At 39.6% G+C, this 26,033-nt stretch overlaps 1 protein-coding gene across 8 annotated transcripts in view; it reads left to right on the forward strand.

Annotated features, from left to right (window-relative positions):
- The window catches only part of Hectd4 (HECT domain E3 ubiquitin protein ligase 4), a 180,542-nt gene that overhangs the window by 90,206 nt on the left and 64,303 nt on the right, over nucleotides 1–26,033 (forward strand). For 5 of the 8 annotated variants that reach the window (XM_087198219.1, XM_087198220.1, XM_087198221.1 and 2 more), the window contains 19 exons: nucleotides 856–961; nucleotides 1,816–1,936; nucleotides 2,603–2,731; nucleotides 4,804–4,928; nucleotides 6,962–7,115; nucleotides 7,553–7,653; nucleotides 10,439–10,637; nucleotides 12,873–13,019; nucleotides 14,104–14,208; nucleotides 15,400–15,563; nucleotides 16,225–16,458; nucleotides 17,596–17,788; nucleotides 17,985–18,089; nucleotides 18,891–18,979; nucleotides 19,359–19,534; nucleotides 20,997–21,132; nucleotides 21,215–21,356; nucleotides 21,452–21,618; nucleotides 24,646–24,792. In XM_087198219.1, the coding sequence (XP_087054345.1) occupies nucleotides 856–961; nucleotides 1,816–1,936; nucleotides 2,603–2,731; nucleotides 4,804–4,928; nucleotides 6,962–7,115; nucleotides 7,553–7,653; nucleotides 10,439–10,637; nucleotides 12,873–13,019; nucleotides 14,104–14,208; nucleotides 15,400–15,563; nucleotides 16,225–16,458; nucleotides 17,596–17,788; nucleotides 17,985–18,089; nucleotides 18,891–18,979; nucleotides 19,359–19,534; nucleotides 20,997–21,132; nucleotides 21,215–21,356; nucleotides 21,452–21,618; nucleotides 24,646–24,792 (2,740 nt within the window). The remainder of the gene's footprint in view (nucleotides 1–855; nucleotides 962–1,815; nucleotides 1,937–2,602; nucleotides 2,732–4,803; nucleotides 4,929–6,961; nucleotides 7,116–7,552; nucleotides 7,654–10,438; nucleotides 10,638–12,872; nucleotides 13,020–14,103; nucleotides 14,209–15,399; nucleotides 15,564–16,224; nucleotides 16,459–17,595; nucleotides 17,789–17,984; nucleotides 18,090–18,890; nucleotides 18,980–19,358; nucleotides 19,535–20,996; nucleotides 21,133–21,214; nucleotides 21,357–21,451; nucleotides 21,619–24,645; nucleotides 24,793–26,033) is intronic. The other 3 variants (XM_087198223.1, XM_087198222.1, XM_087198224.1) reach the window with 3 other exon arrangements.

The following is a 26,033-nucleotide window of genomic DNA, read 5'->3' on the forward strand; positions in this document are numbered from 1 at the left end:
CTGAACTACATAGTGAGACCGTGTCACAAAAAATTTGAAAAAAAAAAAAAAAAGGACCTCTTGGTGATCTCTAAGTTTTTTTCCACACATTAGAACCCAACTTTTTCAGTTATACCAAACAAACAAGAAAAATACAATGATAAAGACACTCTGCATTTAAAAGCAACATCAATTTAAGGAATTAGAAATAACACTCTACTCTTTTGTGTTGTTTGTTTTTTTGAGACAGGTTCTCACTGTGTAGTCCAGGGTGCCTTTAAATTCATTATGTAGCCTAGGCTGGCTCTGAACTCATGGCAGTCCTCCTGAATCAGCCTCCCAAGTGCTGGGATTACAAGCATATGCCACAGCATCTGGCTAGAAATACTTTATGATATATCAAGGAGGTAATTACATCTAAATCAGGATGAGCTGGCAAAACCTGTGGTGGCGCACAACTGCAACCCCAGCACTCAGAAGACTGAGGCAGGAGGGTCTTGAGTTTGAGGTCAACCTGGGCTACAGAGTGAAATTCTTGTTTTTTGTTTTTTTGTTTTTGGTATCGGGGACCGAACTCAGGACCTTGCACTTGCCAGGCAGGTGTTGTGCCTCTGAGCTACATCCCCAGCCCTACAGAGTGAAATTCTATCTAAACAAACAAACAAACCAAGCCAGCTGGTTGAGATCTAGTTTTGCCACTGATGTTTATCTAAGTCTGTATTCCCAGTGCTGCTAGGTTGTTGACAGTCTATTTAAAAAAAAACAAACTGTTAACAGAGTTTGATCCCCGGTACCAAAAAAAAACATGTTAAAAAATTGCATCAGTTTTCTAAGTGCTACTTCCAAGGTAGTTTATGGAGCTTTGTTGTGTATTAGGAGAAAGAAACAGCGGACTCTCCCAGCTGCGGGATGTGATCTTAACCAACTTAGCTGAACAGCTTCAAAACAATCGATTCGGCAGCGATGAGGACGATCACTACAGGTGACAACAGTTGTTATTTACTGCTAGCCCTTTCTTGTGTCCTTCTAAGTAATTTACAATTAATTATGTTTGATCAAGTTGGCCTCCTGTTTTATAGCTAACATCATTAGCATGTTAAACCTAAAGCCTGAATCAGTTGAAAGATAAATCCCACAGTTGCCCTAAGAACTAATAGCATATTTCAGTTTTATCAGTAAAGCAACTTGGGCCTACTGTAGGAAAGAGTGTTTAGCAGAAATAACAGAACTTACTTCAGAAATCTTGGTAGAGGAGCCATCCATTTGCTGATCTGTGAGAGATGTGTGTGTTAGACCTAGGGAGGGGGAGGGAAGTGTGGCTTTCCTGTTACTTGTAAAGTATTTTGATTGGATGGTTGGATACCACTTCGTTTCTGTAAATCTGGCTTAATTATCTAATTGTTAGCATCATTACTGAGTAAGATGATTTCCTTGCAGATTAATTTCATATCTTAATTTCATTAATTTCATATCTTAGCTAGGCATGGTGGTATACACTTGTAATCCCAGCACTCTGAGACCCTGAGGCAGGAGGATGGAAAGTTTGAGTCCAGCCTGGACAATTTAATGACTTAGCAAGACCCCATCTCAAAACTTAAAAATTTTTTAAAGGAGCTGGAAATGTAGCTCAGTGTGAAGGCCCTGGGTTCAGTCTCCAGTACTGATGATAGATAGATAGATAGATAGATAGATAGATAGATAGATAGATAGATAGATATTTTTAAATTTTAAAAAATTTCATCTTATATTGGTCATCTCATGCCAATTGTATAAAATTTATCCTTTTACTAATAAACTATCACTGTTTCATTGTTACATTTTTCCTGCATTTTAAAGACTAAATGATGAACTTTTACACTACATTCTGAAGATTGTTGTACGAGAATCCTGTATCTTAATCACCAAGTGCCAAACTGTCTCTAAAGATGACTTTCAAAAGCTCCTTTCAACTGTGCCTGTAAGTAAAAATGTGTTTACTGAAAGGAAAATTATATTGTTTCTGTTTTCATTATCCTGCATTGAGTGGTGTGTACAGGCACACACATTTACACACTCACCTTACAATGATAGGCTGAAAATAATTTATGAAAATTCATAGATGATTGTGCTTATCTTAGAAATGTAGAACTAGATGAATCCACTTGAAATGGTTTTTCCCAAGACTTAAATTTGTGATAACTCATTTGACTAAATTTGTTCTTTTTTTTTTTTTTTTAATCTAGCAACACCCCCTTCCAGTTAACTTAGCATTTTTTTCTAAACTGTTAGTGCTTTACGGAGACTCATAGGAATCAAAAGTTCTTTTAACGGTTTGGGTAGCGTCTTCTCAATGAAGATGCCTGTGAGACAGAGGGGGAAAGAAGAACTACTAAGAGGGAAAATTAAAGTACTTGTTCTGAGAGATTGATGAGGATTGTGCAGTGAAAGGCAGAGAGTATGGAAATGTATCAAAGTCTGGGTCGAAAGCCTTGTGTATAGAAGTCATCTGAGAAACTAACTTGGTCTGTTTTCTGTACTTTCTCTTTTTGTTTCTCTTGTCAAAATCTTTTTAAAACATGAGGATTACATGATCCCTTCTTTCAGTAGGGAATAGATCATTTAAATGCCCTTATTTGTATTAAAGGCTGCTTCCTCCTGCCTGCGCTATCTGATGGCAGTTCAGAATCACCTTCTCAGTAACACTATTTTGATTAAACCTGATGACAATGATGACAGTGACAACTCCTTGCAGGGAGAGACATTGAAGGTACAGGTAAACACCAAGCTTTATTTTAACGATGCTTTCTACCCAGTATGTAAAGCACAGTTTTAATTGGCCAAATTTCTGTGTATTATGATGTCAGAATTCACCATGTGACTTATATTCTTGTGAGAGATATTAGGCCACCCATTTCATAGATTTTTATGTCATTACACAGTGGTTGCCATATTTGTGACACTCATAGTGTGTCATCCATGTGCTCCTGTCAGTCTCTTTCTACCTGTGTTTATATTCATCTTTCTTTTTTTTTTTTTTTTTTGGTATTCATCTTTCTTTTTTTTTTGGCTTTTTGAGATGGGGTCTCACTCTGTAGTTCAGGCTGGCCTTGGACTCACAGCAGTCCACCTAACTCAGCCTCCCAAGTGCTGGGATTACAGGCATGCACCACCTCACCCAGCTCATCTTTTAAGAACTAAAGAATGGCACTGACAAGTGATCTCATCACACCTGAAAATTATGTATATATTTATATAGAGAGAGATCTGGGAGCATAATATTTTAAAGAGCCTTGACATTTTGGATGGTTTATTAATTTTCTTGATCCAAATAATTTAAAAGGTAATAATTTTCTCTCAGTCTTTGTAAAGAACAACTTAACTTTATAAACCTATAGCTCGTTTCATTTTCTGTCATTATTTCTAAATAAGCTTCTGTGTAAAATCAGTCATTTATTCCCACATAATAATTTATAGCACTCCAAAGATCTTTCTGTAGCAGTGGTGGTTGTAATTTTGACAGATGCTCAAGGCAGTTGTTTGCATTGTTGTTCAAGATTTCATCTTTGTGGGAAAAGTAGAGAAATCAGTAAGTTTACTCTTCCTTAAAATATTGACTTAAATATATTGAAAAATTAATCAAGGAAGCCATAAAAACCACTGTAGCTTGCCTTTTTAAAAAATATTCCTTACATATACTATATAAATCAGACATCTCCTAGTTTGTATGTATAAGTTTATCTCACCAAATGACCAGTTTTAAACAGGTAGACATACATGAATTATTAATTTAAATTGCTGATATTAACTTATTTTACTTTTCTTTCCTTAGTTTCCTAATTAGTATAAAGGGACAGTAGCCTCTGCTTTGTAAGGTTATGTGAGGACTAGAGACAAGCCATGTTAATGCCTGGCACTGAGCTGCCACATGGTATACAGTCAGTACAGGATCACTGATGTCATTAGTGTGACTCAATTCTATCAGTTCAGAATGCCTTTTCTCTTAATGATGAAAGTATTCTTAATAATGCAAAGAAGACTCCAGGAAATTTCAACAACGAAGGGTTTTTTTTTCTCCATTTGAAAGGTTAAATTTTATAAATTCTTAATTAAAGCATGAAGAGAAATATAAAGACTCAGTAAAGGCAGATAGGCTCAATTGTCTATATTTCCAACAAAAATTTTAAAAACACATAGATGTCACCTTGAGTTAATTTGGTTTTTTTTTAATAGAAAATAGTTTTGTAAACTAAACATTTATATCATATTAGCTAGAATTTACTAACACAGTATTTATATTCCATGAATTCTCTAACAGCTATTTTTAGTGTTTAGTAGCCCATAACTGTCTACTATTTAATTGAATTTTTAACTTGCTAGATTTTAAGTGTAATGAGTTAAAGATATTGAGTGAAAGGTCACTTGTACTGTTTCAGAATGTTGTGTTTTTGTCTCATTTTATCCACCGCCTATACATGCGCCTTTTACTGTTCTGTTTTTCTCTTTAGCTATCCTCATACCACCCAAGGCAGTCCTCCACCTGGACAGTTTCTGGGCTGGCCACCAGGAGCTCTCTTGTGCAGGATGGGATAGGAGCTAGGCCTTTTCTCCTATGCACGCAATGTGCTCCCTGTGAAATACTGCGTATTTCTGTCTGTATGCCAGACCTTGGCCTCCCAAATCAAATTGCTACTTGCCATCCTAGAGGAACTCAATGCTTTGGGCTTGTTCTGGCCACCTCATCATTTCATTTGGGAATACATCATTAAAGATTTCATTTCATATCGTCATTGTGAGTGTTTGTTCATGACAAAGCCTAAAAATAATATTATGATGTTTTCTATCTAGGAGCTAAAGGTCAGTATTTTGGCTCTTGCCACCCAAATCCTGAGTGGATGTGATGAAGTGTTGGAAATGCTACAGCAGGTGACCACTGCCCTCATAAACAGCGACATACCCGACCGAGAGCAAAGGTGAGGAAATGGATTGGGAGCTGTGTCCTGCTGCCCTTCAAGAAGAGAAATTTGCTTATGAAAGTGAAACCTTTTTAGAATGGAACATTGAATGTTCATTTTTGTGAGAATAGGTTGAAATGGCAAGGGTTTCAAAGCTAAGTGCTATCGAAGTTTCTAATGTGCTTTTAGATGAGATTGGGCCAACAACCATAATCTAGGACAGTGATGGCTTTCAATACAAACAGCCCACTGTGGCACACATACCATAGGTTCGCTGCCGCTGATCTAGGGGTACAAGGTTATGCTGGACAGCCTCATCTCTGGCACTGGGGACTTCTACTGTCATCACTCCCAGACTGGCGTTTGTCTTAATTCTGTAGCTCAGCACTGCACTGCTTGCTTTCGGTAGGAAGAAGTGACTTGGTGATACAGATAATTAGCTACTGCCTAAAAGACTACAGTGACATGATTTTACTGTAGATTACTCTAGATTTTACTGTAGTTTCACTTCTCCAAATATAGGAGTGACCTATATAGAAGGTAAACTTCTCTTTCACAGTAACGAAGCCCTTTTTCAGCCCTTCACATTAAAATTCCTACATAGTTGCTTTTAGAAATGAGTTGCATAATGTGTTTTTTGACAATTTATATGTTAGAGGTGTTGTTTTGATACCCAGCAGCATAATTTTTGCTTCAGTAACCTTGTCTGTCCCCATGTCTTTGGTTCTCTCCCACTTCCACAGGGAAGATGGCAGGTTGGGGCTGAGAACCCCAGTCTAACCCAGATAGGTGTTACAGGGCTTATTAAGAGGTGTTGTTGGTGTCCACACTCCACCCATGTTGGGAGCAGATGGAGTCCAATGGGAGGGCTAGTGAACATGCAGTTGGTTTCTAGTTCCAACACCAATATACTCAGTAGCCTTGGAGAGTTTATATGATCCATTTCTTTTTTTGGGAGACTTATATACTTTAATTTTCCTGGCAGATGATGTGGATATTAAGAATGTGATTTTAAAGACAAATTAAAAATCTGCTTCCTTAAAATAGTTAAAATCATAGAGTCAGAAAGTAGAGTGTTGGGACAGGGATTTAGCTCAGTGGTTTCGCCTCCTGCTGCACAAGCACAAGGACCTGAGTTCGATCCCCAGTACCAAAAAAAAGAAAGTAGAGTGTTGGTTGCTGGGGTAGGTGGGGGAATGGAGTTACTGTCAAATGGGGCAGAGTTTTGGTTTTACGAGATAAAAAGAGTTAGGGCCTGGGATTTAGCTCAGTGGTGCCACTTCCTGCCTCATAAGTGCAGGGTCTTGAGTTTGATCCCCTGTACAAAAAAAAAAAAGAAAAGAGTTACAGAGGTGGATGGGAGTGATTGTACATTATTAATACTACTGAAATGTATACTTGAACATGGATAAGATGGTAACTTTTATGTACTGTATATTTTACCACAATAAGAATATTGGGAGGATGGGCCGGGGATTTAGCACAGTGGTTTCGCTGCCTGCTGAGCAAGCGCAAGAAGCCAAGTTCAATCCCCGGTACCAAAAAAAAAACCACACACACACACACAAAGAATATTGGGAGGAAATCTGGCTGCCTCTGTTGTGCATGTGATCCTCAATTGCTTTAGAGAGGAATGGATTTCACAGCGACACATAGGTGAATGGTGTTCCATTCACTTCCTGCTTCTCTGAGTTTTAGCCAGCACAGCACCCACAGCCCCAGAAGCGTGGAAGGACTTGAGAGGTTGTAACTACCTAGAGCAGGCATTTGCACGTAGACCTTGTAAAGTGCTTTGAATGTGCTGTGAAATGCATCCCTACACTTTTTTGACCAAATCACAGGTTGAAGGTAAAATCCATTAATGGCTCTTTGTTTTTCCTCTCTTCCTCAGTAGTAGAAGGTGGGACATTTGTAGACTGGATTGCTACAGCATAAGTATTTCCCTTGTTTAAGGAGATGGGATTTGAGAGAATTGTGTGATACAGATGACATCAGCCACTTCTCTAGATGCTCAGCCATTGCTTAGACTCTTTTTCTCAAACTTTTTGTAGGCTGAAAGGCTTGGAGCAAGTCACCAAGGCTACAATGCTCGGTCACCTTCTCCCAGTGTTACTGACCTCCCTGATGCACCCCAATCTGCAGACTTTGACCATGGCCGACGCTCTGATGCCCCAGCTCGTGCAGCTGGTACTCTATACCAGCCAGGTGGGACCCTTGGTGCCCCACAGGCCTGTTCTCTGCTGGCCCACTTCACAATAAATGTAACAGTACCTTTCAGAAACCAAGAAAAGCATCATGCTCTAAAAACAAATTTGAGGGTTAAGGAAACACATTTTATTTGCTCCTGTGACTAAATGACTGCTAGTCTCTTAGCATGTGTTCATCTCTCATCAGTTGTAGAAATGCTAATCTACATGCATCTAAAACCTGCCATCTTGTTTAGTCTCCTGGGACTTTGCCAGCCTAGAGTAACTAACAGAAATGATGTGTTCCCTTCCCACATTAAGTGATGTAGAGGGGTCTCAGTAGCACAGACTAGGATTGTGAAAAAATGATTCAAGTGAGAATTCTAAGTTTGGCACCTGTAGTCCAGGTGATCTGACAGTGAGCTCTTTAAGACTGCTGATGGTTTTGTATTTCAGACGGCTTTGCTGCTTAAAACCCAGTGTCCTGTTTTTGCTGAGGTGGGCTGTTCCCCCTGTGGCACCTCAGAGCAGAAGTGCAGGCTGTTCCCTGATGAAAGGTAACTGGCTCTGCGTCCTGGTCTTTTGTGAAGCCTTGTTCTCCTTTTACAATGATGGTTTTTAGTAAGGATTGTCTAACTGGGAAAAGAAAAAGACTTTAGGGTCAAACTTGTACAGATAACTATAGAATTACTTAGATTTCTAACAAGAGATTAAAATAAATTTCCCTGTGAATAAAAAATTAGTTCAAGGGCCAGGGATTTAGCTCAGTGGTTCCGCTGTCTGCCTCACAACCGCAAGGTCCCGAGTTCAATCCCCGGTACCAAAAAAAAAAAAATTAGTTCAAAATTGACCTGAAATTCTCATACACTAATGGTGGGGACTTTGGCAAACAGTCTGGGAGAATTTTTGTGGGTGTTGTTTTTCTCTTCTTTTTTTGTTTTGTTTTTTCGTTCTATGAGACAGGGTCTCACTCTGTAGTTCAGACTATCAGACTGACCTTGAACTCACTATGTGAGTTAAAGCCACCACGCTCTACTTGGTTGTTGTTCTTAAAGAGACAGGTTCTCACTGTGTTGCCTAGGCTGGCTTTAAATTCCTGGGCTCAAGTGACCCTCCCTACCTCAGCCTCCTGAGTAGCTGGTACTACTGGAATGTACCACCACTCCTGGCTGGCAATTTTTTAAAAAGTTCAACATATGCAAACCACATGGCCCATCTATTCTTCTTCTAGGTATCACAAAAGAGAAAAGAAAGCATAAGTCCTTACAAAGATTAGACATAAAGTTTCATAATACCTTTAGTTAGAATAGCCCAAAACTGGAAACAACCCAAATGCCCATTAATAGATGAATGAATAAACAAACTGTCTATATAATGTGATTCTCCTCAGGAATAAAAAGGTGTGAATGGTTGGTGTATGCAGTAACATTTGTGAATCCCAGATACTTAATGCTGGAAAACTCCAGATCACCCAGGTTACATACTGTGTGATTCCATATACAGTAAACTAGAAAATACAAACTAACTCTCTAGCAGCCGACAGGAAATAAGTGTTTGCCTCAGGGAGGGAGTGGAGAGATTATAAAGAGAAAGAAGGAAACTTCATGGTGGTTTACAAGGGTCCGAACTTACCAAATTTAAATATGTGCCATTTATTACACATCTGTGTTTCATTAAAGCTGTCTTTTTCTTTTTTCTTTCTTTTTTTTTTTTTGTACTGGGGATGGAACCTGGGACCTTGCGCTTGCAAGGCAGGCGGTGGAACCACTGAGCTAAATCCCCGGCCCTAAAGCTGTCTTTTAAAAAAATTGATCAGAAAAGATTTTTCAAGTTTCTCAAAAGCAGTGTGCTATCCAATTGACCTTTTTGCAGTGATGGAAACTTGTATCTGTGCTGTCCAACACCATCAGCCAGGTTACTGAGCATTTGCAAGATGGCCAGTGCAGCCAAGAAATTGGATTTTATATTTTATTTGATTTAAATTCAATCTAAATAGCTACATGTGACTAGCAGCTACGTATTGGATAGCACAGCTCTGCAGAGAATTCCAAGGCAGCCAAGTTTAGGTTTTTTGGTTTTTGGGGGTTTATTTGGTACCGGGGATCAAACTCGGGACCTTGCGCTTGCAAGGCAGGCACCGGAACCACTGAGCTAAATCCCCAGCCCAAGTTTAGGATTTTAGGATTTTGTGTTCCATAGCTTCAGGCTCTGTGAAGTCCTTCAGAATTCAATTATAATAGTTAGAGCTTTTGAAAGCAGTTTTTAAGAAAAAATTACAGTGACAGTTATATAAACTCCAAGAGTTTATATAATAATTTTAACAATTAGCATGTTGAAATCAACAAAAATTGCATAGGGCTGGGGTTATAGCTCAGTGGCAAAGAGCTTGACTCACACAAGGCCATGGGTTCAATCCCCAGCACCACCACAAATTGTGTAGGACACAAAAGCTGTGGGATCTGCAAAGTAGCTGATCATCATGGCCCTTTATGGTTGTTTTTGTTTTTGAGACAGGGTCTCAATATGTAGTTCAGGCCTGCCTTGAACTCACTGTGTAGTCCAGGCTGGCCTTGAACTCATGGCAGTCCACCTGCCTCAGCCTCCTAAGTGCTGAGTTTACAGGTATGTGCCACCATGCCTGGCTTTTTTTTTCCCCATGAGTAACTTTGAATGAGAGTTAGTGAGGTCTTCTCTTGTACATCAATTTGGCTTCTCCCTTGAAAAAAGAGGGTGAAAGTGCAAATATAGTACTTGAACAAAAAAAGAGGAAAATACAAATATAGCCGGACGTAGTGGTATCTGTCTGTAATCCCAACACTTGAGAAGCTGAGGCAGGAGGATCACTATTAGTTTGAGGCTAGCCTGGCCTACATAGCGAGTTCAAGGCCAGCCTTAACTGCACAGCGAGACTCTGTGTCAAAAACAAACAATACAAACTGGTACTCTTAAGTTTGTATATAGTCTGTATATTACTATACAAGTAATATAGTGCCTAATACCAATAATGAAAGAACTCAAATATAAGAAAAATTTTTTTATTTGAAGAATAACAGCAGCTAACATTTATTGAGTGCTTATGCTGAGCATTGTTCTAAGTACTTTAAAAATATTTTTTATTACTACATGTTTGTGGTATATAATGAATACATTCATTGTGGGCAGTTGTACATGACCAGGAATTTTTTTTTAATGTTTCTCATTGAGACTTAAGTATTTAAAAGTCAGAATGTTATGTTGCATGCTATGGACAACTTGAGTGCTTTCTTGTTGTATTCTAGTGTGTATTTCTATTTTGTTTTTCTTTGCCTTGCTACTATGCTAAACCACTTTCTCTGGCTTTAGAATGCTGGAAGAGAAGGAAGAGCCAGGCTTTCTCACTGGCTTGAAGATTCCCGCCCCATGGGCTGCTGGGAAGACTGTAGAAACAGTACACCCTGTCAGAGACAACTATAAATTCAAAGAAACTGTCCATATCCCAGGAGCTCGCTGCCTGTATCTGAGATTTGATAGCAGATGCTCCTCCCAGTATGACTATGACAAAGTAAGCAAGAACTGAGTTATTATTGTCTCTACCTCTAGTAAGCTGATTTTTCTTAGGTGCTTCTTATTTTTCTTTGCTGTTGGTCATCATTCCTGACTTATTTCTGTCTGCAGATATCTCTAAGGAGGACTTTCCTAAAATAATGCCCCAAAGGGTAGTAATTGAGGGGGCAAAAAAGCCATCACCTCTGCAGTCTAAAACAATGTTCTGATGACATGTTGACAGTGTCCCTTTGTAAGCCTTTAGAAGCTTAGATTGGAGTCAAAGGAACTTTCCCTTTTACTTTGCTGACTTTCTGTCTTTCCTCTGTGCTTGTAATTCCTGTAGATGACTGATGGCCGTTCATCTCAAAAGGTCTTACTGCCCAATTCTTGGGGCTTCTCATGTATCTTTTGGGAGAAAGTGGCCTTTTAGAAGGGTTTAAGATGGGCTGGGATCTGGCTAATATGTATTTATGTATTACTTCTTCTTTGCCATTACCTCAGAGTAGTTTCCAACCTGGTGGCTGAATAATAATAAAGAAAAGGAAGTAAAGCTGGCCATGGTGGTGCATACCTATAATCCTAGCATTTGAAAGGCTGAGGCAGGAGGATCACTGAGTTCCAGGCCAGCCTGGGCTATGTAGTGAGACTCTGTCTCAAAAACAAAGCAAAACAAAACAAAACAAAAAAGTAAGCATTTTAGGAGCTGAATTATAAATCATCATGTTAAACTTATGAGGAGAGGCTAATGCATTGGGATATGTAGCATGAGAAGGAAAAGTGGGGGATTATCTAATACCTTTGTACACACAAAATAGCATTGTACCTACTATCTTCATGCAGCTTGTTAGCTATGTGTTGTCTCTCCTGTAAACTGAGTAAGGACAAATGCTTTTAAATCCCATCAGGGAAGGTTTTTAGGGTAAAAATAAAGAACTTCCTAACTAAATCTGCCATGAGATGGTGAAACACATGACTAGAAGTTGTAGAATCTTCTTCCCCACTGTCTTTGATGATAGTCAAGGAGTCCCGGATGTCTAGAGGATTTAAGGCTTGTCTCCAAAACTCAGCATAACTGGAAGCAGGAATTCTAGAAGATGGTTTCTGGTGACCCTTTAAAATAATCCATTGCTTAACATTGGTCTGGCCTGCCTCATGGCTCAAAATATTAGCTGCCCCTACTTCCTAGGTTCAAGTGGAGTGACTATTTAAAGTAAGTGGAAGAAGTTGTCCTTTTAGTTGGTGCCATTTTGTTTCTCCTTTAAAAACAGTCATTTCCATCTTCTGATGTGTGCTAACTTATACCTACAGTAGACATTAGTGTTAATGATAAAGAACAGAGAGGTTCACTGCATGGATAAAAGTACATTTACTTTTCCAGTGATCCCTGGCTGGTGTCAGCAAAAGGTGCAAAAGGGTAAGAAACACAAAACAATAAGCATCTAGGGCTGGAGACACAGCTTTTAGATGCAAACTTAGATACAGTGTGAGGCGGTCAGAGTGTACTATAGGAGACAGGATTTGGTATTTACAGAAGCCAGAACTTTGTTTTTCCTACCAAAGTATTTGAATGCCAAATGAGCTATCAGTGTTTCTCCTCCATATTAGAAAGTCATTTGATGGGATGTAAGTCCATATCCTTATGGAAGAAAAGTATTGATACATGAAAACTGACCCAAGAGGGAGCAGCCCCCTTTTCTTGCTCAAATATGTGTTTTCCTTTTATCCCATTAAGCAAGATTCTAAGTTTATATGGCTTATTTTCAATTTGTTGCATTTTTATATATCCTTATTTGTTCATTGATTTATTTTTGGTGTGTTTATTTTGTTGTTGTGTTGAATATAACCATCTTTCCCTCTGTATTTGTTCACTTTATTAATTTTGGGGAGGTTATAAGGGTTCAAACTTTAGTTGTTATTAATGAGTTATATGTTATTGATTAGTATTAAAATAGCTATTTGAAAAATGTATGTACATATAGCTAGATATAACTATTTTAATGTGAGGTCCCCAAGCCAATTAAAGCATGATAATATAAAAAATATGCTTGTTTTAATCATTGTTATTTCTGTGTGGCTGTCCTGTAAATACCAACAGCTGATTGCTTCCAAACTAGTATCAATTCTACCTAAAAAATCAGAAAATATTAGTTAGATTATAATGACACCAGTGCCTGGTTATAAATGTATTTTTAAACAACCATTTTTTGCAGCCTTTTTATTTGTAGATGTTGTTTTTGTTTTTCTTTTACAGTCTAACAGTCTATTTTCTGTTTTGAAGTTGGTGATATACGCGGGGCCTAACACAAACAGTAGGAAGGTTGCTGAATATGGAGGCAATACTCTGGGATATGGCAGCCGTAGTGTCTTAGGAACTGGTTGGCCGAAGGACTTGGTGAAGGTATGGTATCCAGTCACAGTCACTTTGTAGAACAGAAAAGTGAACTTACGTTTCTCATGGGCCCATATACTGTACTCGCTCACCATGATCCTAGAAAACACGGGCCATGGGGGTTTTATCGAACTGAGGCCACTTGCTGGGCCTCTCTGTTCAGAATGACCTCTTCCACTCAGAATGACACTGCTTTCACTCATAGGACATCAGACCCCTGTCCACTCCAGAGTTGGGCTTTCTTCCATGGGTCACTCTGTGGATGGAGGAGCTGCTTTCTTCCAGCTCACTCCTTTTCTAGATTCCATGATGATGAGTAACCTAGAACCACAGGGCCACTGCAGTTTAAGTGCTGAGTTAATGTTTTCAAAGGAATTTGGGCCTTTGGAGACAATTAATGGCCATTCCCAAACTGATACAATTAGGGCTGCTTTGTGATCTGGGCCCTCTAACTACTTACTAGTATCTCCCTAGAAAATGAATATGAGCTCAGTTGCCCATCAGACCCCAAAATGGCTCCAAAATAGGCTTCATGAGCCTTAATTTAACATACACCATGCACCCTCTTTAATTCAGCCACAGATAGCTAATTATCTCCAGGTGTAATCAGGATGGATCTGACTCTGAATAAGCATACTCATCTGTTCTCTAATCCACTGCAGTTTGTTCCTTACTCATAGAGCTGGTTTGGAAATGCCAGATGTTCTGGCACAGCACTCTTCAGGTGTGCTGGTCATTTGCTGGCCTGTTGACAGAAGTGACATGGGGAACAGCAAGGGGGAGGGCAGCAAGAGTAGAGGTATGAGGCATTTATTAGAAATTATGCTTAAGATTTGATTAATCTTTACTCTGACCCTGCTGTTGGGCAGTCAGACCCATTTCACAGATTCCTCATCCCAAAGGCTACCTAGTCAGGAGGAACCTGAAAGGTTTGTGTCTAAATGAAAGGGATGGAATTGAATCAAAAAGCAAGTAAGAAAAGAAGTGAGCCATTGCTATGGACCTTTTGGAAGTACATCTCTAAAATTCATTGCTCTTTCAAAAGTTATGTGTCTTGTTTTTAAAGTGCATTTCCCCCCCCCTTAAATTTAAGGTGGAAGGAGATACAGTCACCTTCTCCTTTGAAATGAGAAGTGGCCGTGAACACAACACTCCTGATAAAGCTATGTGGGGCTTTGCTTGCACAGTTCGCGCTCAGGTACTTGACCCTAACCACTGCTGTGGGCAAAATGTACTTTCTACTATGTGCCTTGGTTACATTCATCATATTTGCCTTGGAAACAGGGCAGAATATGAGCCACTCTTTCATCCGTCTCTTCTATCTGGCAGTAGCAATCTACTTATAGTTAATAGTAGTTTTATGGTGTAAAGTGAACTGTTACCTGAAGTCAATTTAGCCGCACAGGAATAATCCATCCTTAGGGACTCTGTTATCCAGCTGTGGAGAGGTGACCCGACTTCAGCATCTACCTATAGGGCAAAGAAGATTCAAACACTCAATAGAAGTAAGCACTTGAGCAGCGAGACCCCATCTCAAAAAAACAAACAACAAAAAAAGAAGCAAGCATTTGAGAGTCAGGCATGGTGGTCCACTCCTGTAAACCCAGTACTGGGGAAGCCTGGGGCAGAAGGATCGCTAGGAATTCGAGGCCAGCCTGGGATACACAGTGAGGCCCTATCTCCCAGAAAAAAAAAAAAAGAAGAAAGAAGCACCTCAATTCTGGGTTTTAAGAATAATAGGAATTCTGCTAGTCCCTCTATATGCTGGATTTTAGAAAGGATTTTTGGGGGGAGGGGGTACTGGGGATCGAACTCAGGACCTTGCGCCTGGCAGCAGCACCACTAAGCTAAATCCCTGGCCCCTAGAAAGGTATTTTAGACATAGAGGCCACTTAAGGTTACCCAAACTGAGGCTCCAGAGTGGGAATCTGTGCTAGCTTTTCAGGGATCTTTTGTTTTTCCCTCTGATACAGAAGAGCGCAGGGGGCCCTTAAGTATTTCTTGAATGAATTCAGTGTAGACTGACAACATCATGGTTTGAGTATAGAATGGAAGCAGCAAAATTAAGTAGTGATTTCTAGTTGGAGAAGCTGAGCAGAAGGAAGCTACCTAAAGAATCTAGGCTTCTTGCATGTGATTCGTGCTGTGTCTGACCTAGAGTCTGACCAGCTGTTTTCTCTCCAGAATTTGTGTTGAGACCTCACTCAGTGGTCATTCCAGTGCCACCACCGACGCGTGATGTTGGGAGCTGTACCTGTGCCCCATAGCAAGGCACACAGTGCTGCTGTGTAAACCTCGTGGTGGGCACAATGCAGTGTGGTGCGGCACAGGTGGCAGCGCTCTGTCAGGGTCCACTGACCAGTGTGGTTTGCCCCTGTCTGCATTGTAGGAGTCCTCGGAGGACGTCTCAGGAGGCCTGCCCTTTCTGGTAGACCTGGCTTTAGGTCTGTCTGTGTTAGCTTGTTCCATGTTAAGAATCCTGTACAATGGACCAGAAATTACCAAAGAAGAAGAAGCCTGTCAAGAGCTATTGCGGTCCAAACTTTTACAAAGGTAACAAAAAGGTTCAAATTGACCTTGTTTTGCCCACAAAGGAGAAAGGACTTTCTGTGGAAAACTACTACTGTTGGTACATTTCCCAGCTAACTGTGCCCACTTCCTGACCATCTCTTGGCTGTCATTGTATCTGAGAAATAGATGAAAATGACACCATGGTGCTTTCTGACCTTTAATTTACATCTCTGAACTGCATAAGCTTTTCTCCAACCCAAATATTGTACAGTTAAATTGAAGGATCCCCAAAAGGATTGACAGCTGTGTGTAATCAAGCATATAACAAAATATTTTTATGGGAGTCCAGGCAGTGGTTATGTAGATATTAACTGTGTAATTCTTTCCACTTCTCTGTATGTTAAAAAGTTTGTATAATAAAATGTTGAGGAGATAGGTTCCCAGAAATGTACAGTACTTTCTTAAATGCTCATTTTTCTTTAACTTCTGGAAAAGGTTATAATGAATACATACTTAACACATCACATGATCCTTCAAGTTTGTTGTATTGACAGACATCAAGTAGCTTTCCAGTAATTTTTTTAAATTTAATTTTTATTAATTCATGTTTATAGTACATAATGGTTATATTTATTGTGGGGAGCTGGTACATGTTCATAACACCTCCGCAAGGGAATGAAGACCCTTTTTTCTGTCTGTCCAGGTGCCAGTGGCAGGTGGAAGCCAATGGTGTCATCTCCCCTGCCCTTACTCCAAGCCCCTCTCCACTGCCTCTGACCATAGAGGAAGATAGAGAATTCACCTACCCGTCGGACGTGCTTGTGCCTCCTGTTGGAAACTATTTTGACCTGCCCCGGATCAGGCTGCCTCCAGGAATCATGATAAAGCTCAGGGAAATTTCTGGGCGTGCTAGACCTCAATTTAGACCAAGTATAAAGTATGTAGCATTTTACTTTTCCCAATGAGAAAAAGTGTTTATAGATAATGAAGGACTATATTTCTTCTTGTGACCTAGCAAGTGAACCTCTACTAGAAAGTTAAATTTTATGCTTACTCGGTGCTTGGGATCTGGCATATGAGAGGCCATGAGTTTGATCCATAGCACTGCAAAAAATTAAATTAAAATGTTATGTTTAATGAAAATCAAGTGCTCTGAAGGGCCCACCAGGTGACATTTCAGCTCATGGTTCCCAAAGTGTGGTCCTCCAGTTAGCAGCATTAGTACCACCTGGGAACTGGTTAGTGCTTGTGCCCCATTTCACACTGATAGTATCAGAAACTGAGGGTGAAGCCCAGTTAGCTGTGTCTTAACAAGTGTCCTATGTGATTCTGATGCACGCTAAGGTTTGACAGGTTCTAGGTTGTTCTCAAGTAGTTTGACCTTCTACTAATACTCAACCTCTGCTTTGATTCCAGAGTGTAGAGACATGTCTTTATTTTTGATTCCTACAGAAATGGTGACTATTAAGTCTTATAGCTTACAAATGTGCTTGTGGTATTCTTGTTTAAAGTCTGTTTTATAGATCTCTATAAATCTGCCTTTTAAGGCAACGTTTGCCATTTCTGAGAGAAAAATTTAGAGAGAGGATGAAATTTTAAATGAAAGAAATACAGAAAACACAGCCATAGGAAACAGAGCCACTCTGGCTTATTCTCAGCCAAACATCTGTACACACTAAATACCATAAGCCTTAATACTAAATGAATTAATTTGTAGATAAATGGTGCGGAAGATTTTTTTCTTTTTTTTCTTTTTTGTTTTGGCCCTAGATCTATTCCAGCTCTGATATGACTCTAGCTCAAATCATACTAAATGAGGTATCTTTAACTTTGGTGTTCAGCTTTATCAAGCCAGTGTCAGTTTTTATCAGTTAATACACTGAACTGTTTGCCAACATGTAATACCTGTAATGCTGCCATACTATTCATGTCTCTTACTCTGTTGTAATAAAGAAGGCTTGGTGAATGTTTAATAAATTTAATAAAGCCTGCCTGCATTCTTCAACCTGTAGAAAGTAGTTTTGGCAAGTTGAGAGCACGACATAGATCTGACTAGTTTCCCTTGTAATCATAGAGAAGTGATTCAGCCAGACGTGATGGAGGAAATGGTGGTATCTTGTGTTATTAAGCACTTGAACTTGGTGGATGCACTGCAGTCCCTAATAAATTTCCAGTATCAAGAAGAACATGCTGAGGAATATGATTTATTGTGCAAAATTATGGGCGAGACCTTTAAGAAACTCAATGCCATGGAGAGACAGCTACAGGTAAGTGAAAGCTAAAACATTTATGTTTGTCTGGTAACTGCTGCAAATAATTTCTCTCCTAGAAAGTTAAAGAAGTCTAACGCATAATGTAAATTTTTCTAACTACTACTACAAAATAAATTTCTGAAAATATGCATTGCCTTTGCTTTCAATTTGTATTTATTTACACATGGTATTATCTTCATGTCTCCCACAGAGTGTTGCAGAACTGGAGCAGAAGTGGCAAAGTGAAGTTGAGGATGCCATGCAGGGGAAGCTGGAAAACAACATGCCTTTCTTCTATGATTACCATTTCAATGAGGTGAGCAAAGTGTATGATTCACCGCGGAAGCACTGCCATTTTTAAAGCAAAGGTATACAGCACATGTGTGCATGTTTATGTGTGTGTGTGTATAATGTCACTTCCTGAGATCAACATGTCAATATCCTTTTTTTGTTTTTTTTAGTTTTTTGAGACAGGATCTCACTATGTAGTTCAGGCTGGCCTTAACTCACTATGTAGCAGCCCCGGCTGGCCTCAAATTTGTGGTGATCCTCCTGCTTCAGCCTCCCAAATACTGGGACTACAGGCATGTGCCACCACACCCAATGGCCAAATAATTGTTTTAAACTAATTAATACTTTCATTAACAGTCTAAAGAAATTATACCGGCCCCTGCCTCGCAAGCACAAGGTCCCAAGTTCCATCCTGGTACCAAAAAAAAAAGCTATAAAGAAATTATAATTAAAGCCAGGGATTTAGCTCAGTGGTGCTGTACCTGCCTCGAAAGTGCAAGGTCCTGAGTTCAATACCCAGTACGAAAAAACAAAACAAAACAAAAAAGAAATTATACTTATTATCAAGTTTTGCTTTCAAGCCTTGACAAGGAAAAAAACAGGCAGAAATATAGACCTCAAAGAAATTCCCAAAAAAGTATCCCATTCCATTTTAAATAATTGAAATATCAATTAATAACTCAGAAATGAGCTTTAAGCAGAGAAGTGTGGACCACATGGGTGGTGTTTGTTCCCTGGCATTTTCTGTTCCCTTTAACAAATGTACAGTAAAACTTGGTTGTTGCACATCCTCTATACCATCTTTTCTTGATTTTTCCTTCTTTAGAACAAAATGAAAGAACTAGAACTTTTGTGTTCAATGAAGGAAGTCTCCTTTGATGGAAATGATCTTGAAAACATGGTCCTATCACTGAGGTTAGTGATGTTAATCATTGTTAAGGCTAATAAATCACCTTAAAGCTAAAATCACATTGTGAAGATCTAGTCTCTTGATGGATTTTTTTTTTATATTGTGGAGTCATCAAATATTTTAGAGTTTAGAATGCATTTGATAAGCTGGCAGTTTTTGTTTGAACCTTCAAAGGGTAGCATAGGAGTCTAAAACAAAAAAAGGGACTAGGAGCAGCCAGAGTTTGTAGCACTGCTCCCCTGGAATGGGGTGGGCAGGTAAGCAATATTTATTAGATTACTTTTGCTTAGTTTTCCCTCTGTCTTCTCCTATGCTTTGCCATTTAAAAAAATTGTTCTTGGTAAGCTAGAGAACCCCTCAATACATGTGAGTCTTTCTTTATAGGGAGAAGTTCCTACAAGAGGTGAATTTTCTTATTCAGAAACCCTCACATCCACTGGCTAAAACAAAAACGCTAGTGAAGAGTCTCATGAACCGAGCTGAGCTACTGCTGCATGTGACCATTGCAGCCCAGTCGGGCCTCACTAGGAGCATCTCAGGGACCCCGGCGGAGACACCAGGTACTGCTCCAAGAGCCCTTCAAGGCTTCTCATGTGACTTCATTCATAAAGTAGAGATTAGCTCCTTTTTTTTCTTTCTTTGTGGTCGTGAGTGTTGAACTCAGGGCCTTCATACTAAGTTACATCCTGAGGGTTTCTTCCTTCTTTAAAAATCTTTTTATTTTGAGATACCATCTTGCTAAGTTGCCCATCCTAGGCTCAAACTTGTGATCCTCCTGACTCAGCCTCTCAGAGTGCTGGGTTTACAGATGGCCCCACCACACCAAGGGGCTCTTGATCTCAGCGATGATAAATTAGTAATATCTGAGAGATAGCAACATCTTCAAAGATTATATAATACTTTATATTTATGCTAACTATTCAGACAGGTACAAAATGACTTTTCCACTTTTTCAATGTTTTTTCTTTCTTCTTTTTTTGTTGTTGTTGGGTGTTTTGTTTTGCTTTGTTTTTGAGACAGAATCTCGCTGTGTAGTTTAGGTTGGCCTTGAATTCACTATGTAGCCCAGGCCGGCCTTCAACTCCTACCTCAGCCTCCTGAGAGCTGGGATTATAGGCATCCACCACCACAACCCACTAAGGGAGAGTGTCTTGAGCAATAATGGCAATGTGTCTTTCACTGTAATAAACTTTTTAAAATGTCAATATTCACCATGTATTTTATCACCCTGTGTATATCTAATAGGAAGCGGGAATCACATTCCAGCTCAAGTGTGACATTTACTCCCTCCAGCAATAACCAAAGTGGAACTCTTACCAACTGGTGATAAGTAAGCTAAATACATCTAAAATTAAAGGGAGACAGAGGGCATTTCTAAAAAAATATATATATATATGTATCTGGATGGATTTATTTGAATTAAGAATTTTATGCTTTCAGAAATTATTTTGTGTCTTCTCTTGCTTTTTAGAGTGCTCATATTGAAATGAACAGTGATAGCTATGAAATTTTCACCTTTTCTTTGGGAACCAAATTAATTAACCAACTCAATAAAAATATTTTAATTTTTAAACCTAAAATAATTTTTAACCTAATATTTGGTTTAAAACAATTGAAATAGGTGTGATTGAACATGCCTACTATCCCAGCACTTTGGAAGCTAAGAGGATCATGAGTTCAAGGCCGGCCTAGACTATATAGCAACCTCAAGACCAGCCTAGAGTACATAATTAAACGTGTCTTTAAATTTAAAAGTTGTCCTAAATGGGCCGGGGATTTAGCTCAGTGGTTTCGCCACCTGCTGCACAAGCGCAAGGACCCCGAGTTTGATCCCCGGTACCAAAAAAAAAAAGTTGTCTTAAAACTCACCAGTATTCTGTAGTAGCTAGATTGGTACCTGAATTCCATTAGAAAACAAAGATAAACTCCATTTGGTAGTTCTGTGTTATATTTAGCCATTGCTGTAACTCCTTGCAAGCTGGATGGTAGAAATCTTAACCTTTTTATTGCTTTTTCTTCCAGCCTGTAAATCAGCTTCTGAAACAAAGGTGATATCTCATGCTGTCCGGCAGCCTATCTTTCTTCGCAGCATGTCGGCTCCTTCTGACCTGGAAATGATTGGTAATGAAGATATGGAATTTACTAGAGCAAATCAGAGGTAAATGGCTAATGGCCAGGGTTGAATGCCTATGTGCAACTGAATGCATTCCTCAAAACAAACTATTTTGTTTTCCCTGTAGACGTCGCCATGTGACCAGCCACCGCAGCAGCTCCTTCACACTCCTGCAGTCACTGGCCATTGAGGACAGCAGGGACAAGCCCACCTACAGCGTCCTGCTGGGGCAGCTGTTTGCTTTCATTGGCACCAACCCTGACCAGGCTGTACGTGACACTGCAGACTGCAGATGGATGGCACCCAGTAGCAGGGAGGGTCTTGTGACAGCAGGAGTTAGCAACTTCCTTCTCGTGCATTTCAGGTGTCCAGCAGCAGCTTTCTTTTGGCTGCACAGACAAGGTGGCGGCGGGGAAACACTCGAAAACAGGCCCTGGTGCACATGCGAGAATTACTGACGGCCGCTGTGCGAGTCGGGGGAGTGACGCATCTTGTGGGGCCTGTGACAATGGTCCTTCAGGGAGGACCCAGGTCAGTTTCGTTAGTTCATACTGTCCCCTCTAGACTGGGCAAAAGCCATTCCGGAGTTTATTCTCAGGACCATGGAGATAGTGTGGTATTTGCTAATGTTTTTCCTAAAATACTTTGTTTTTATGTAAATGGTACGTAATTTTACAAAACTTTCAGTGTATATAGCATTGTAAAAGTTTCTTCACCTAGCTTTCCTTCCTGAATTCCACCCTGTTCCTTGAAAGTTTGTTGTATCAACCATAAATGAATAAACAGCTACTTAATTCTCTTTATACAGATAGGTATTATACACACACTTTTTTTTTACATAAATAAGATTTTGTTATATATGTCTTTCTATAATCATGATTGCTTAATACATCTTGTATCTCTTTTTTTCAGTCATAACCTATAGTCTACTTTGTGAGGTTTTTTTGTTTGGTTTTGGTTTTGGTACCAGGGATTGAACTCAGGACCCAGGACCTTGCACTTTCGAAGCAAGTGCCGGAACCACTGAGCTAAGTCCCCGGCTGTTTTGTTTTTTGTTTGTTTTGAGACAGCATCTCACTATGTATATAGGCCAGCCTTGAACTCACTATGTAGCTGAGGCTGGCATCAAACTTGGGGCAGTCATCCTGCCTCAGCCTCCTGAGTGCTGGAATTACAGACGTGTGCCATGCCCAGCTTACTTGTCATCTTTAAGAGCTTCATAGACTCCATTATATGGATGATCTTTATTTTTTACTTTTTGGGGTGTTTTTGAGACAGAGTCTTATTATATATTTCAGGCTGGCCTTGAATTTACTGTGTAGCCCACAATCTGGCCTTGAACTCACAATGATCCTCCTGCCTCAGCCTCCCAAGAGCTGGGATTATAGGTGTGCACCACCACACTTGGCTTTTTTTTTTTTTTATCATACCACTGATCAAACTCCAATCCTTGTGCTTGTGAGGCAGGCAATGGCACCACTGAGCTAAATCCCCAGCCCACACTTGGCTATTTTTAAAAGATAAGTCATCCTCTCCTGATGGGCTCGTGGTGCATTCATTCTTTTTTTCTGTCTGTTTTTGGTCTGGTTTGGTTTGATTTTGACTTCTCAACCGTGTTACAGTCAGCATTCTCCTACCTATATTTTTATATACTTTGGTGTTATTTTTATTAGATCAGTTTCTAACAACATAGGTATAGATACTCACTGTTTGTACAAAGGTTTTGTAACTTATTTGGGAAGTTTTTCTATATGAGTTCCCTGCTGGGCTTCAAAGATCCTGACATTGAGACAGCAAAGCCTTTCCTGTAAGTCCTGGGCTGAACTCTGGGGCCTGTTGGTGCTCCTGGCCGTTCTTTGAGGAACCGTGGCCTGCAAGCAGAGGGTCAGTGGCTAGAGGCAAATGTGCTCACCAAGAGCTAAAGTGAATGTCTTAGAAAATTTCTGTCAATCAGGAGAGGTCAGGCAGTTCTTTGGAAATAACTCCATAATGTCAGTGGCTTAAAAGATAAAAGTCATTGAATAACACAAGTGAGTATTACAACTTACTTCCAAAATAATTTCTCCATAACCCTGGCAGCACTTTTCCTTTTCCCCTCAATTTTTAATATCATTTGTCAAAAAATTTTAAAAATGCAGAAAATCAGAAAGAATAAAATAAAAATCACCTATAGGGGCCAGGGATTTAGCTCAGTGGCACCGTGCCTACCTTGCAAACTCAAGGTCCTGAGTTGGAGCCCTGGTACCAAAAAGAAAATACAAAATAAAAACCCTATAAACCCACCATCCCAAGGCAATATTGACAGTTTAGTATATTTGTTCTTTGTCCTAACCATAGATATGCACTATAGTGTTTTAGTGGTGATATAGCACTGTATCATAGTCTTTATATGCAGTTTCCTATTTTAAACCTTATATAGTTTTATTAATTTATTTTTCCTACTATAAACGGTACTATGTTGTATATCTTTGTAGGTAAATTCTGACAATTTGAGTCCTCAATATCAATTGCTCTAAAATTGGCCCTATGTTCTGTTTTTACATTTGCTTGCTTTCTTTCTTTTTGGTACTGGGGATCAAATTCAGGACCTTATGCTTGTGAGGCAGGTGGCAGAACCACTGAGCTAAATCCCCCTCCCTTGTTTTTACATTTGAAAAGTTATATATCACATCAGCTGGCCTCTCATACTCGGCTACATGTTGGAGTGTGAACTTGATAATGACACTTGGTTAATTTATTTGAACTTTCATTTTGACATTAATACAGTTACATTTACGGTTTTGGTGCTGCATGGGATATTATAGATATGTTCAGATAAATGGTTTCATTAGCAAAGAGCTCTGGGAAATATTGGATACCATTCCTCTGCTTTCACAGTTACTGTGTCCTTTAACTTTATTAAAAGTCCTGAGCCAGGCATGGTGGTACACACTTATAATCCCAGCACTTGGGAGCCTGAGGCAGGAAGATCTCTGTGGATTTGAGGCCAGCATGAGCTAATAGTGAGACCTTGTCTCAAAAAAAAAAGCCCTGAAAAAGCCAGGCACAGTGGCTCATGACTATACACCTAGCTACTGGGGAGGCTAACGGGAGAACTGCAACTTCAAGGCAAATGTAGGCAATTGAGCAAGACCTTATCTCACAATAAAAAGAGCTGGAGATGTAGCTCCATGGTAGAGCACTTGCCTAGCATGTGTGAAACTATAGGTTCAATCCCCAGTACCATTTAAAAAAAAAAAACAAAAAGGTTCTGAAAAGTCCTGCAGTAGACAATCCTGCTTCCCTAAGCCAGAATTCTCCAACGTTTTCTTTTTTTTTTTTAATTTTCTCCAGGGTCTTCTTGAGTGTGGTCCATCATGTTTGAGGGACACCTAGAAATCTGCCCAGTGGTCTCCTTTGCTCTTGTAGTTGATGAAACATTTAGCTTGCTAGTCTGCAAGATTCGTTCATTACTAGATTCATCCAGAAACTCTGGGTTCTCTAAAGAATTCTTCTGCCCTAGTCATGCTTATTGTTCTTGACATGTTCAGCATGGCTGCACCTTGGTTCGTTCCACAGGATTGAAGAACTTACCTGCGGAGGCATGGTGGAGCAGGTCCAGGAAGCTTTTGGGGAAACCATGACCTCCGTCGTGTCTCTGTGTGCCCGTTACCCAATCGCTTGTGCAAATAGCATTGGACTCTTGTGTACCATACCTTATACCAGGTAAGCCCTTTATCACATGTAAGTTATACCACAATAGAGTTAAGTGTAAAAGTATTTTTGTTTGTTTTTTACTTTAAAAATAGTTGTATTTATATTCCAGTTTGCTCAAATACTGATTTTCTTACAAACTTTCTTTTTTTTTTTTTTTTTTGGTACCGGGGATGGAACTTGGGACCTTGTGCTTGCGAGGCAGACAGCAGAACCACTGAGCTAAATACCCGGCCCTCTTACAAACTTTATACGGGATGAAATTCTTCACATTGTGTCTTGACTATGTACTTACGGAATTTCAGGGAAATAATTGTTTTTAATGGCTTCATTTGTACTAACAGGATGGCAAGTGGTCACATGCAGTCCATGTGTGATTCTAACATGACATTCAGTGAGTTTTCTGATGTAGACCAACCCTTGTTTTTGTTTATTGAGACAGGGTCTCGCTGTGTAGTTCAGGCTGGTGTGGAACTCATGGCGATCATCCTGCCTCGGCCTCCCAAATGCTGGGATTACAGGTGTGCGCCACCATGCCTGACTGTTGAAGTATTTCTGATGTATAAAATTGACCTTTTTTTTCTTTTTGTAACACTAGGGATTGAACCCAGAGCCTCACAGATGCTAAGCAAACACCACCACTGAGCTATACCCCCAGCCATTTTTTTTTTATTTATTTAATTTTATTTTGAAGCAGCATCTCAGTAAGTTGCCCAGGCTAGCCTCAGATTTGCCATTCTGCTGCTGCTGAGTAGCTGGTATTATACCACCATACCTCACTAAAATTAGATTTTTTGGTTTGATTAACCAGTGCTTACTAAACAAGCTTTCCTCTATGTAAATTCCTTATTGTTGGGTTCCTTTGTGACCAAATGCTACAGTAAAGATTGCGTTACACAGTGGTTCAAAGAAAAAAAAGTCCTTAGGAAATTACTTGTGTATTTGCCAGGAATCTTTTGCATGGGTACATTTATTTTCTCTCGTGGGCTACTGAATTTATAGTTTGAAGATGCCAGGAAGATGGGGTTATTCTTTGAATTCCCTAATGATAAAATATTTATTTTTTCTGTTATGGCAATTACTTGATTCCATCAGTTTTTACTTTGCAGTTCCACATGAACAAACCAAAACTCAAAGTTCCTTATTTTTTAAGGATGTCATCTAAGGGAAGTAGCTTTGTGTTAATTGTACATGACAGTGTCTTCAAGTGTACGTTTCTGGCCCTTGTGACAACCTGAAACTTCCTGAGAGGT

This window comes from Heterocephalus glaber, unplaced genomic scaffold (genome assembly GCF_053883595.1).
Source record: "Heterocephalus glaber isolate CG9 unplaced genomic scaffold, H.glaber_assembly_v1.0 deba00001687, whole genome shotgun sequence".
Classification (NCBI taxonomy): Eukaryota; Metazoa; Chordata; class Mammalia; order Rodentia; family Bathyergidae; genus Heterocephalus; species Heterocephalus glaber.